This window comes from Vulpes lagopus, chromosome 15 (genome assembly GCF_018345385.1).
Source record: "Vulpes lagopus strain Blue_001 chromosome 15, ASM1834538v1, whole genome shotgun sequence".
In the NCBI taxonomy this organism is placed as follows: Eukaryota; Metazoa; Chordata; class Mammalia; order Carnivora; family Canidae; genus Vulpes; species Vulpes lagopus.
In genome coordinates, this window is record NC_054838.1 from 28,224,699 (window position 1) to 28,238,506 (window position 13,808).

General features: G+C 39.0%; 1 protein-coding gene across 1 annotated transcript in view; it reads right to left on the reverse strand.

Annotated features, from left to right (window-relative positions):
- Positions 1-13,808, reverse strand: part of GDPD4 (glycerophosphodiester phosphodiesterase domain containing 4) — a 113,138-nt gene that overhangs the window by 86,086 nt on the left and 13,244 nt on the right. The window contains exons 3-9 of the mRNA XM_041729910.1: positions 13,408-13,501; positions 10,789-10,848; positions 3,308-3,406; positions 3,143-3,236; positions 2,264-2,341; positions 1,341-1,486; positions 873-955 (exon numbers count right to left, since the gene is read on the reverse strand). Coding sequence (XP_041585844.1) covers positions 873-955; positions 1,341-1,486; positions 2,264-2,341; positions 3,143-3,236; positions 3,308-3,406; positions 10,789-10,848; positions 13,408-13,501 — 654 coding nt within the window. The remainder of the gene's footprint in view (positions 1-872; positions 956-1,340; positions 1,487-2,263; positions 2,342-3,142; positions 3,237-3,307; positions 3,407-10,788; positions 10,849-13,407; positions 13,502-13,808) is intronic.

The following is a 13,808-nucleotide window of genomic DNA, read 5'->3' on the forward strand; positions in this document are numbered from 1 at the left end:
TAAAACAATATGGTAATATGTTCTCTAAAATCTACCGCAGCTGCCCATTACACATTTAGGGATCTCCATGATCAAGCCTCAGTGAGCTTTACAGCCATACTTCTTCTTCACATAGCCCTCTCCTGTCCCCAAAGCATATCACTTTAGGAATCCATACAGGAGAAAAAAAAAAAAAAGGAATCCATACAGGTTATTGATGATCTACAAACTTATTTCTCATTTAGATGCCTTTGAATAAACTGCTGCCTCTGCCCAGCATACCTTCCTTCTCCATCTCTGTTAAAATATTTTTCTCTCAAGGCAATTTAAACACATTTCTGAGGACATAGATCTTTTTCACACAATAGGTTGTGAAAAAGTGGAGGCCTTTTCCTCCACTGAGGTTCAACTGCATCAGACTTACTCTTCCCTGGAAGGAACTCACCACAAATGGTTTTATACTGTGCTTGTAAACATGCCATGCCTCCTTCACTGGCTGGGAACATCTCTTAGGCAGGGCTACATCTTATTTGCCTCTCTCTAGCACTTAACAAGAAGGCCTGGAATATAATAGGTGCCCAGGGAATGTTAAGTAGATTGCTAAGATTATACATGGGGTTAAAATGTCAACATGGTTTGCGATGAAGACAAACCTGAATTATGTATGGAGACCATATAGTACATGTTATGATTTATGAGACTATGTTTGAGAATGTAGGGGTACAGATGTATGGTTTGTAAAGAAGTGGTGTGTGTATGTGCTTTGTGGATATGTGCCACATAAACACAGTAGAAACTTCCCAGGGCCTGCCCTCTCTACAACTTGGGCCATGCTGGTTGTCTTCCACAGCATTGGTCTTATCTCCTCCCCACCTCTGCCCATGCTTTCCTACCTTAAATGTACATCACTCTCCAGCCCATAGGCCCCTTGTTCAACAGCTTTCTCAAAGGCCATCATGGTATTCTCAGGCCCCAGCTGTGAAAGAAAAGAACATTAGTCCCTATACCTCAGTATCTCTCATCCTAATATCCCTTTTATGGCTGGGAGAGAGCCCAGTAATGAAAAGGCTTTAGGAAGATAAGTTTGGATCTCTCAGCTCTTTTTTCAAAGAGCCTGCCTATATTCTCCTCTACCCAATCTGATTCCAGGACTTTGCTCATGTGAGGCAATACACTGGGCACAGTACATAAAAATAAATTAAGTCAGGTGACTTGGGTTCAAATACAACCTCTATAATTAACTTCTTATTCTTGTCATTTCAAGCTAACCCTTTTTCCTTTCCATGGGTTCCCAGGGTTTTGAGGTCCCATTCTCATCCCCACACCCCATGCATACCTTTACTCACCATGTTCAGACCTACCATGGGTGCACCTCTATGTCCAAAGAAGTCTGGCTTGGGTCCCAATTTACCCTCCTCCTGAATGCAGGGAGAATGAATCCCCAATGGCACAACATAGAGACATAAAAGGATGAAGAAAAAAGGCAATCCAATAGCCACCTGTAGAGCTGAAAAAGTCGGGGGAGAAGTGAGAACAAAGCAGAAGAGGAATGGAGAACCATCTCAAGCAACCAACTATCACAGCAGCAGTCAGTAAGTACCCAGTCTATTGGTTTAATTAACTCTGTGGACTGGCTGATTTACTATTTCTGTCACACCCTTATTTATTTTCAGTGATTTGAAAGTATAGGATTATCCAAATACAAGCATTATTGTTAAGAAAAGATTATTGGAACTGCAAATTTATAAGGGAATAAACTGTACAGGAGGTAGGATGAAGATAAAATATTAAGGAATACCCTCTCAGGAGGATGAGTAGTTTGGCTGCTTCTAAGAAAGCCCTGAAATCTGGAAAGCCTAAAATGTCCATATTTAAGGCAGTGCAATATAGTGGAAGGAGCCCTAGATGACAGAAATCTTAGTTCAAAGCCAGAGTCTACCACTTTCTAATTGTGTAACTAAGAACATATTGCTTAACCTCTCTGGGTTTTCATTTTCTTCATTCTTAAAAATGGGGCTATCTTGCTACTAAAATCTACCTCATAGAATTGATAGGACAGTGATGAGTTATACTAAGTAATCAATAAATATGAGGTACTCATTCTTCTCTCTCCTATACACACACACACAACACACACACACACACACACACACACACACAATATCTGCTGTCACTGGCCATTTCAACACTATTTTAGACCTCTGAGAATTTTACCCATTTGCACATTTTTAAAAGTTATCACTTAGGCTCCAATCACTTGCAAATCAAGATCTCCAGCTCTAACCTCTCAACTTTGTGATTATATTACATCTCTTGGTTCTTTCTCTGTTATTGTGTGCCATCTTGTATCTTCTTACTCTAGCTAAAATTCAGGAAATGAAAAAGAGGTCATTATCAACCCTTTAAGATCCTGCCCCAGAAATATTGCCTAAAATTCACTTCCACCTACTCATACACACATGTACAACTATCAATGGCAAAAGTAGTCAAGCTAGTCTTTCTTTTGCCTGCATCCTTCCACAAGTCAGGAACCAAACACTCCTTATTTAACTAAGAGTAAAAAGAGAGATGTATAGAAAGGAAGATTCTAGTTTTTTAGTAAAGATGCTGCAAGATAACTTCAGTCTCAAAACAATTCAGTAAACAGCTGATTCTCTTTTGTTTCCATATTAGGAATGGAGAGGAAATCAGTGGCAAAAGCAGACATTTCTGTCAGTCAGGGACTCACAGGAGACTGCTTTGAATTACTAGGAAGTAACCAGGGACATCTGGACCTATCGTAAGTTCATTCCTTGAAACTAGTAATACTTGATATAAACTAAAGGAATTGTGACTTGTACAAACATTCTGGTCAAATAAAATGTACCTCTATTCTCACCCCACCCTCAATCCATTCCCAGACAATCTGTAACAACATGGAGAAAATTCTTATTATTCTAGAAGAATCCCTCTTTAGAAGGAGACTTGTTAAGTTAGAGAAATGCTGTGACAGACCACAAATCGTTATTAAGTTCAACCACAAAGAGCATGTAGAAGTAACAAGCTAAACAAATTTCAAAAAGGTATAGTGGTGGCTATCTGCCAAACTTGCATTTTGCTAAGTGTAGAAAACAAGCTAAAGTCAGAGCTGAAAGAATCAGGCAAGGTTCCACCCACGACATACCTTCTTCTTCCAAATGGATCAAGTAGAAGGCCACAGGCCAGGAAAGGATAACCATCACAGTTATGCTGCTCAGGTGTATGTAAGGAGCAAAGACCTGGGAGATAGCCAAAAGTTAGGCTGAACACATCTAGACAGACAGTGCTAGACCTATAGGATGATGCTTACCTGAAGTGACAGCCCAGCTGTCAGCCACCTGTCTCGCCAGAACTTGCATAAAATCCAGAGAAAAAATGAGCCTATCATAATCACTATCAGAATCACGATCTGGAGAAACAGAAAGAATTTCTTGACTTCCAGACACTAGAACTGAATCAGAACTGTTGTTGGGAATTTTATGTGTGTCTCAACAATATCAGGGATCTCATTTCCTCATCCTTTTAATCTAACAACCTCGCAAATCTCCAATATGGAATGGATCCAATCACTTACCTTCTTTGTGTATAAGTCTTTGCTGGACAGCATGGCTGGAAAAAAATCACTCAGCTCTGTAGTTTGACGCCTTTACTGCCTCAGCTGAGCCCTCAATATTGCTAAGCATCTCTCAGCTTCAACAATGGCCATACAATGGCTCACTACATTTTTTGTAAGAATCAACAAAATCACAAGTAAATCGTACTTTCTAATTACCTTTTCCATGTATGTCTTCCCCAAAGACTGTAACATTCATGGTATCAAGGACACTGTTTATGATTATATCCTTACTGCCTTGCAGAATGTTAGGCACATGGTAGGCATCCAATAAATATTTGTTGGACAAAGGGAAACAAAATCTGCTTGCCAGAACACTACACACTTCACAAAGAAAAAAGACTGAGACCAAGAAAACTCAACTGAGATTTTCTCCTTTATTTTTTTAAAGATTTTATTATTCATTTGAGAGAGACAAAGAGAGCACACAAGCAGTGGGGAGGGGTAGAGAGAGAAGCAGACTCCCTGCTGAACAGGAAGCCCAGAGCAGGACTCAATCCTAGGCCCCTGAGATGATGATCTGAGCCAAAGGCAGACACTTAACCAAATGAGCTACCCAAGTGCCCCAAGTTTTTCTCCTCTAAATGTATAATTTTTCTACATCTGTGTTGCCCTCTAAAGAGTACTTAGTTACCGCCTTTCCATTATCCATTAAAGTAATTGAATCCATAATTAAACCTTCTCATAAAATACCTCCAGGCTTTGCTGGCTTAAATGGCTAATTTATCAAACATTTAAGGAATAAATATTTCCAATCTTTAACAAACTCTTCCAGAGAATAGAAAAAGAGGGAACACATTCTAACTTGTCTTACACAGCCAACAAAACATTCACACCCAAACTCAACAAGGACAGGACAAAAAAGAAAAAGTACAAGCATACCTCAGACATAACTGCAGGGTGAGTTCCAGACCACCACAGTAATTACAATAAAGCAAGCCAGATGAATTTTCTGCTTTCCCAGTGCATTTAAAGTTATGTTTATACTATACTGTAGTCAATTAGTGTGCAATAGCATCATATCTTTAAAAGCAACGTACATACCTTAATTCAAAAATACTTAATTGCTGAAAATGTTAACCATTATCTGAACTTTCAGTGAGTCATAATGTTTTTGCCAGTGTAAGGCCTCAGTGTTGATGGCTGCTGACTCATCAGGGTGGTGGTTGCTGAAGGCTGGGGTGACTGTGGTAATTTCTTAAAATAGGATAACAATGAAGTCTGCTGCATTGGTTGACTGTTCCTTTCATGAATGATTTCTCTGTAGCATGTGATGCTGTTTGACAGCATTTTACTCACAGTAAAACTTCTTTCCAAATTGCAGTCAATCTTCTCAAACCCTGCCACTGCTTTACCAACTAAGTTTACATAATATTCTAAATCCTTTGTGTCACTTCAACCATTCTCACAGCATCTTCACCAGCAGATTTCATCTTAAGAAAACATTTTGCTCATCCATAAGAACTGCTCATTCAAGTTTTATCATAAGATTACAGCAATTGAGTCACATCCTCAAGCTCCATTTCTATTTATTTATTTATTTATCTATTTATTTATTTATTTATGATAGTCACACAAAGAGAGAGAGAGAGAGAGAGAAAGAGAGAGGCAGAGACATAGGCAGAGGGAGAAGCAGGCTCCATGCACCAGGAGCCCGACGTGGGATTCGATCCCGGGTCTCCAGGATCGCGCCCTGGGCCAAAGGCAGGCACTAAACCGCTGCGCCACCCAGGGATCCCTCAAGCTCCATTTCTAATTATAGTTCTCTTGCTATTTCCACTATGTCTTCAGTTACTCACTCAAGTATTGAACCCTTCAGTCTTCCCTGAGAATTGGAATCCACTTCTTCCAAACTCCTGTTCATGTTGATATTTTGACTGCTTCCCACGAACCACAAATGTTCTTCAGGACATCTTGAATGTTGAACCTTTCCAGAAGCTTTTCAATTTACTTTGCTCAGATCTATCAGAGAAATCACTATCTGTGGCAGCTATCACCTTATAAAATGTACTTCTTAAATAATAATAAGGCTTGATAGTCAAAATGACTTCTTAATCTATGTGCTACAAAATGGATGTTGTATTAGCATGCATGAAAACAACATTCATTTTGCTGTACATCTCCAGCAGAGCTCTTGTGTGATCAGGTATATTGTCAATAAGCGGGAGAAAATTTTTTTCTGAGCAGGTTGTCTCAATAGTGGGCTTAAAATATTAAGTAAACCATGGGGATCCCTGGGTGGTTCAGCGGTTTAGTGCCTGCGTTCAGCCTGGGGCATGATCCTGGGGTCCCAGGATGGAGTCCCGCATTGGGCTCGCTGAATAGAGCCTGCTTCTCCCTCTGCCTCTCTGCCTTTCTCTCTGTGTGTGTGTGTTTATCATAAATAAATAAATAAATAAATAATAAATAAATAAATAAATAAAATCTTTAAAATATATTCAGTAAACCATATTACCATTCAAGCTTTGTTGTTGCATTTATAGAGCACAGGCAGAGTAGATTTTGTGTAATTCCTCAGGACCCTTGGATTTTTGGAATGGTAAATGAGCACTGGCTTCAACTTAAAATCACCAGCTGCATTAGCCCCTAACAAGAGAGTCAGCCTGTCCTTTGAAGCCCGGCACTGACTTCTCTCTAGCCATTGAAGTCTTAGATGCCATCTTTTTCCAATACAAGGATATTTTGTCTATATTGAACATCTGTTGTCAAGTGTAGCCACCATCATGAATTAGCAAGATCTCCTGGATAACCTGCTGCAGCTTCTATATCAGCACTTGTTGCTCCACCCGGCACTTTAATATTATGGAGAGAGCTTCTTTCCTAAACCTCATGAACCATTTCCGCTGGCTTCCGAATTCTCTTCTGCAACTTCCTCACCTTCTCTTAGCCTTCAGAGAATTGAAGAGAGTTAGGGCCTTCCTCTGGATTAGGCTTTGACTTAAGGGAATGCTTTGGCTGGTTTGATTTTCTATTCAGACCACCAAAGCTTTCTTCTTATCAGCAATGCTTTCTTGCCATTCTTGTGTTTGTCGGAATAGCACTTTTGATTTCTTTCAAGGACTTTTTCTTTGCATTCACAGCATGGCTGTTTGGTGCAAGAATGCCTAGTCTTTAGCCTATCTCGGCTTTTGATATGCCTTCCTCACTGAGCTTCATCATTTCTAGCTGGTGATTTAGCATAGAGATGTAACTCTTCCTTTCACTGGAACACTCAGAGGCCACTGTAGGGCTATTAAGTGGTCTAATTCCAATATTGTCTAATTCCAGTGTTGTCTCAGAAAATAGGGAGGTTTGAGGAAAGGGAGAAAGAAAACAGGGTACGACCAGTGGGTGGAGCAGTCAGAATATACACATTTATCAATTAAGTTCACCATCTGACATGGTGGTGGTTCATGGTAACCCAAAACATTTACAACAGTAACACAAAGATTCTTGATCACAGATCATCATAACAAATATAATGACAATGAGAAAGTCTGAAATACTGTGAGAATTACAGAAATGTGATACAGGACACAACGTGAGTAAATGCTGTTGGAAAAATGGCACCAATGACTTGCCGGACACAGGGCTGTCACAAGCCTTCAATTTGTAAAAAACAGTATCTGCAAACTGCAATAAAGTGAAGTACAGTGACATAAGGTATGCCCGTATATGCCAATCTCTCCTATGTACACAGATGCAAAAATTTTAAGTAGCTTATTAACAAAACAGAAGCGTCCCAACATAAAGGTTTAATTGTCAAATCAAGCTCACATGAATCTCAAACTGTTCTATAATCTACCCAACACCAAACTTAATAATGATTCAAAGGATTCGGGCAATTAGAAGGTACATGTAAAACATTTTCTCTTGGAGAAATGTCAACCCGTCATATGCAGTTACTCATAAAAAAGTCTTTCCCCTTCTATATTAGGATACATTTGGGTCTTGGGACTTAAAACATGAGGTGTGTTTTCTTTTAATTGAAATATAGTTGACTCACAATGTTGCAAAAGTCTTAGGTGTACAACACAGTGATTGGGCAAGTCTATACATAATGTTATGCTCACCTCACATATAGCTACTATCTATCACCAAACAACACTGTCACAATACCATTGACTATATTCCCTGTGCTGTACCACCTTTCACCTCTGTGACTTATTTATTCCATAACTGGGAGATATACTTTCCACTCCCCACTTCCTTCTCCTCTTTATGCTTCTTTCCTACCCCTTCCCCTCTGGCAACGATCAGTTTGTTTGTATTTATAGGTCTGTTTCCACTTTTTGCCTGTTCATTTTGGTTTTTAGAGTTCACATACAAATGAAATCATATATTTGTTTCTTTGACTTATTTTACTTAGCATAACATCTTTATCTTTAAGAAGGACTGATGGACACAGGCTGCTTCCATATGTTAGCGACTGTAAATAATGCTGCAATACACACAGGGGTTCATATATCTTTTCAAATCAGTATTTTCATTTTCTTTGAGTGTGAGATGTGTTTTGAGCAAAGTTATAGGAAAACATTACTTCAAAGAAGGAGCCTTTTTGGTTATGGAGCATCCTTAGCTTACATCCCACTAATCATACAACTCCAGCCAGCCATGTCTCTCACCTAACATATAAATTCCAGTATTATTTACAATAATATGATTTATATTTAGCAAGTTATATCGTGCTAGAAATTTTCATTGACAAGGATTCTTTATTATCTTTTGACTAAAAAACATCTTAAGTGTTTATCAGGAGGTTGGGTTGTTATTAAGTTTTGATTGAGGTCAGTCATTCCTCCCGAAGCATCCCTAGGTAGAAGAGGAATGGGTTAAAAGCTTAGTGCTAATCCTTTCCTTCTGGGTTTACTCTGAATACATGACAACTAACACTTCAAGTCCTACAGAATCTCCCTTTCTAATAGAAGCAGTTTTTCCTCTCAAGTCTGCTAGGCCTAATCTTTCATGGTTTGAAGACCCAATCAAGGTAATTACCTTCCAAGGGGATGCCTACTCTTCCCATACCCTACTTCCATTATTTCTCATCTCCTAGAGACTCATAACTGGAATTAGATCCCAGAATGCCTCAAAAGAAAAAGGATTTGTTAATTTATATTGGCCAAAACCCCTGCAGACTATGTATGGGAATGAATCATAAGGGTGCTGGACAAGGAGAAAAGAACACTATTTTAGATCAGGCTAAATTTATTGAGTGTACTTACTAGAGATTCTGAATTGAATACACTAGAATCCAGGTATTACACATCTCAAAGTTGTTCTGTTTGATTATTCGAAACCTTGGTTCAATAGCTGCCTATGCTTAACAAAATTGGGATACCAGCAATTTCTTGGTATAATATAGAAAAAAGAATCCAAAGATGTATTGAGAAAAGTTTGCTGAAATGCTATCACCTATGAGCAGCTAACCCATTCCCTTATTATATTTTATGGGAGGTCTCAGAGGACACTGAAAAATACACTAGTAAGGAGAGTGTCAGTATCCTTGAAAAGCACAGTGGTGGCTAAACCTCTTATGACTGAATAAAGGTGAGATACCACCAATGAAATTAGTTTCCTGATTTCAAAGGCAATAATGAGATCCTGCTGTGGCAGAGGTCAAGTAGCAGCATTAACTGCCAGAGACAAAGTAGGCATGATTTCTAAAAAAGGCATAAGCCTGAATGGTAATAAGAATGGTTTCAATAAGAGGGATTTCTTTTTCATTCCTTTTTAAAAAACATTTTGAGTATATTTGACACACAATGTTACATTAGTTTCAGATGTACAACATAGTGATTTGACAACTGTCTATGTTATGTTATGCTCACCTCAAGTGTAATTACCATCTGTCACCTGCAACAATATTAGAATACTGCAGACTACATTCCCTGTGCTGTGCCTTTTATTCCTGTGACTTACTTATTCCATAACTGGAACCCTGTATTTCCTACTCCCCTCCACCCATTTTGTCCAACACTCCCCCACACACTCCCATGCAACCATCAGTTTGTTCTTTGTATTTATTGGTCTGATTTTGCTTTTTGTCTACTCATTTTTTTTTTTTTTTAGAATCCACACGATTCTTGGTAGAGACTAACCAATCAGTGTCCAACCCCAAAACACACGGTGATCTCAATAAGGCCTATTTTTTCACTTCTCAATCTACATTCTTTCCCTGTAAGATCTTATGACTTCAATTTTGACCTATTCTAATAACCCTTTTACATTTCCAGTTCATTCTTCTCATTTGAGTATGAAGAAATTTTAAGGGGACCACTCAGAATTTGGTATGTTCCTGGGTTTAAGGAAAAACAAAATATGGTGTCAAATCAAGCCTGAAAAAAGTTTATAAAAGGCAAGAGGCTGCGGCTGGAGCTGCTCAAGCAAGCCCATGACAAAACAAAATGAGGGAGGCTATTGGAAATGAGCTGCATGTCCACAGATGTTGGGGAAGAGATGCTGCTTTCCGTAGAACAAATATAGGTCCTTTGAGAGACATTTTAAAGGGCTCCAAACTAAGGGTGAGTCAAAAAGACTTCAACAAATTTCTGAGAGTATAGGAAGACAGACACACACTTGAGCACAGACAAGATTTTAGCAGAGGGGTCTCTGAAAATACACACAGAAAAACCCTGTGGGATAAAAACAACTGAATATTTACCTGGTCCTGACAGCATCAACCCCAGATGACATTCTTGCCCCTCTATGTGCCACTATTTCTTTTATCCTAGCCCCTCTTCCCCTAGCCCTATTCTGGTGAAAGAGGTAGAAGGACATCATGCTCTATCATGCAGGCTTCCAGGCCTGGGTCAGGCCCAAATAAGGAGAGGAAAAATCTTATATTGTGGAAGTTTGGGTTATTACAATGAACTGAAATTTTTATTGACTGAGATGAGAATGTTCCTATGACTATAAAGGACTGAGAAAGTAATGGAGCTTGCCTATGATGTTATTGGGATGGGAAGAACAGGGTCACAGAGGGGTTTAATAAGGAGTGGTGAAAAAAAAGTTTGAGTTCAGCTCCATCAGTAAATCAGTTACAACTGTTAGAAATTTAAGGCTTTCAGTTCCAACAGTGTAAATAGATCTCTTCTTAGAAGGAACAATGAAAGAAAGGGTCACTCTGTTCTTAACACTGAGTGCCTAAGAGGCACATTCAGTCCTGGCCCAAGGTCTCCTACAAAGATTCAGTGTCCTACCTTATGACACCAGTGCAGGTATAGTTCATACCCTTCCCAAACTAACAAAAATGCAAGTACCTGGAAAAGCAAAGAAGAAAAAGGAGGTTATTTTGAAATCACCAAGTTGCTGCCCAAAGCACTGTTCTATATCTCAGAATTCCCTTCACAGTCTGGCACTATATTCACTTCTTGCTATACCTGTACTTTGCAGCCTCTGGTAGTTTGCCATGCTGCTCCTCTGCCTGAAAAGCTCTCCCTCCCCATGCCACTGGTTCCAAGGTAGTTAAAATGCCACCTTCTATGTGTAATGTTCACTAGCACCTCCAGGAAGAATTCTTTGCATCTCTGGAATTTCCTAACAGTTGCCATACTGATACTCTTCCTGAGTTCCTAACAATTTCTTTTCCCTGTGATGAACTGTATTCTGGTTATTACTTAGACCCACTTGTGACAGAAGAGAAGGCAGAGGCCAGCCCTTCCAAGAGTTATTTAAAAGCTCTTGAGGAATCAGTGCCATTGTTACAACAGTTAACCACTGCTGTTAATCTGATATTTAGTCAACAAGTCTTAATTAGATTTTAATCTAAATCTAACTAGCCTCCAAGTCAGCAGGGAATATATAAAGCTCTTAACTATTTTATCAAAATAATTTTATATATCTGATTTCATTTGCATTTTATCCAGCCCCATAAAATGCCAATTAAATATTATTCTCATTTGAAAAAAAAAGAAATTGAGAGTCAAAGAGGTTACAAAGTAACCTAACAACAGAAACAGAACTCTGATTTTCCTTTGTGCACTGTTATTGCCACTGCATGTATCCAAAAAGAGGTACCATAGAGTAGGAAGTTTGTGATAGTTATAATATATTGCCTTATTGGACACTAGAACTCATTTCTGCCTTAGAAGCTAACTATACCATTTAATGTGCACTGTGTATAAAAGCAGTACAAGTCAGTGGCCAGAGTTTGGCCCAGAGCACATTCTTCATCTGCATTTTCCCCATTAAAAAGAAAAGCCACCCTCCACATCAAAACTTCCAGGATGGTTTTCCTGAAATAGAAATTTATGATTTATGCCAAATGTCTTAGCTTTACTTTCCAGACCTTTCAAAATCTGTCACAAGCCTATCTTTTTAGCCATGCTCCCATTATTCTCCATTATGCTCTATATGCTAACAGAAACTGACCTTTCCCTCCTATCTACCCACACTCCATATTTCTATCGTGCCAACTTTGTCATAATGTTCCCACAGCCTGGAAATGTTCTTCCCCCATCTGCATATTATACACATGCCCAAATCCAACATCCCTTCAAGAACACACATCAGTGCCACCTCTTCCAAGAAGTCTTCCTTCTTGGCTGAAAGTCACCTCTTCCTTCTCAGAACCCATGCAGAACTTTTTTTTAGGTCTCTCTAATGACAAATATAATATTCTGTCTGGGTTAGCTATTTTTGTCTAAGAGTTAGCTGTCCTACTAGAATCTAAACTCAGCGAACTATGACACTTTTATAACTTTACATCTCATACCTATCTCTTTGAAGTGTCTTGCATGAAAACAGAAACTGCATGTTTTGTTGATCACTGTATACTCAATACTTATCACTCATATAGTGATTAACAAATTTTATTGAAAAAATGCAAATTGCAATGGATTTGGTGGGTTGGGGTTTTCTGTATCAGAAAGGAAATCAGTAAGGTCAGGGAATTGTGAAATCTGGGGAATATATATATGTCCTTTAAAAAAAAAAAGATTTTATTTATTTATTCATGAGAGACACAGAGAGAGAGAGAAAGAGAGAGAGGCACAGACACAGGCAGAGGGAGAAGCAGGCTCCATGCAGCAAGCCTGACATGGGACTAGATCCCGGGTCTCCAGGATCACACCCTGGGCCGAAGGCGGTGCTAAACCGCTGAGCCACCTGGGCTGCCCAAGATATATATGTCCTATGTGTAAGTGGGCACTGAAATACTCCCATTACCTGAAAGTTAATCTCCCCTAGCTTTACACTTCTAAAGACTTTTCTCTTGCTTGGCCTGAATTTCTCATGTCACACTACACTACTATGTCAGGAAACAGAAATGGGGTCACTATTTTCCAAAGGTCTTACATATTACTACTCTGCACCTGGACTAGAGGACTAATGTACATTTGCATATTAGAATAGGTCTGAAAAACTAGCTAATTTGTAAGGCCCAGAAATACTGATTCTCAGGAGACAGGATATGGAATGCGGTAGTTCAATATGTAATGTGAATCTGGGGTGTTTAAAATAACAACACTGGGTGAACCATAAAAATAATTGGCTATGAAACAAGATTAGAAAAAGGATGTTCTGGAAAAAAAAAAGAAAAAAGAAAAAGGATGTTCTGGTATCTTTTAAAAGAGGAGGTTGTAAGACAGATCCTCTAATAGCACAAACCTTTTTTCCTCCATCCATCCCTTGCGCCTAAGATTCAAGTAGCTGATGTAAACCCCAACTCTGCTAAGACAAGCATGATCTTAGGTTCTGAAGGCTCCCAGCACCTACTAGATACCATCTCAGATGGGAGCACCTCATGAGGCTTCTCAGGAAGAGAATAGGAGAAATGTGAAACATTACTCACCAACCGCAATGAAACATTCATTACTCACCACCAGCAATGAAGAGTAGGCAGCCAGGATCCCAAATAAACTGAGCAAAACAATGGACCAAAAGAACCAGTATCCTGTACCTAGAAAAACGACCCTGCAAAAATGTGTTTCAATCCTTTAAACATAGCAGAAATTAGCAGTGTCTGTGTCAAGGGTGAGGAACAAGACTGGACTAAATGAAGCATAAGAAAATGAAAGGAGTTAAGAGAAGCAATCTGAGAAGAGATCTTTGAAAAGCTGTGGAGATACTTAGTTGAGAAGTTTGACTTTACCCTACAGGCAACTTGGTATTTTAATGGAGGGGCGGAGGTCTATATAAGTGGTATGATTTTTAAAAGTTATCTAGAATATATACTCAAAAATTATGCCCTCTTTATATAATACAAAAATTCTGGAATGTC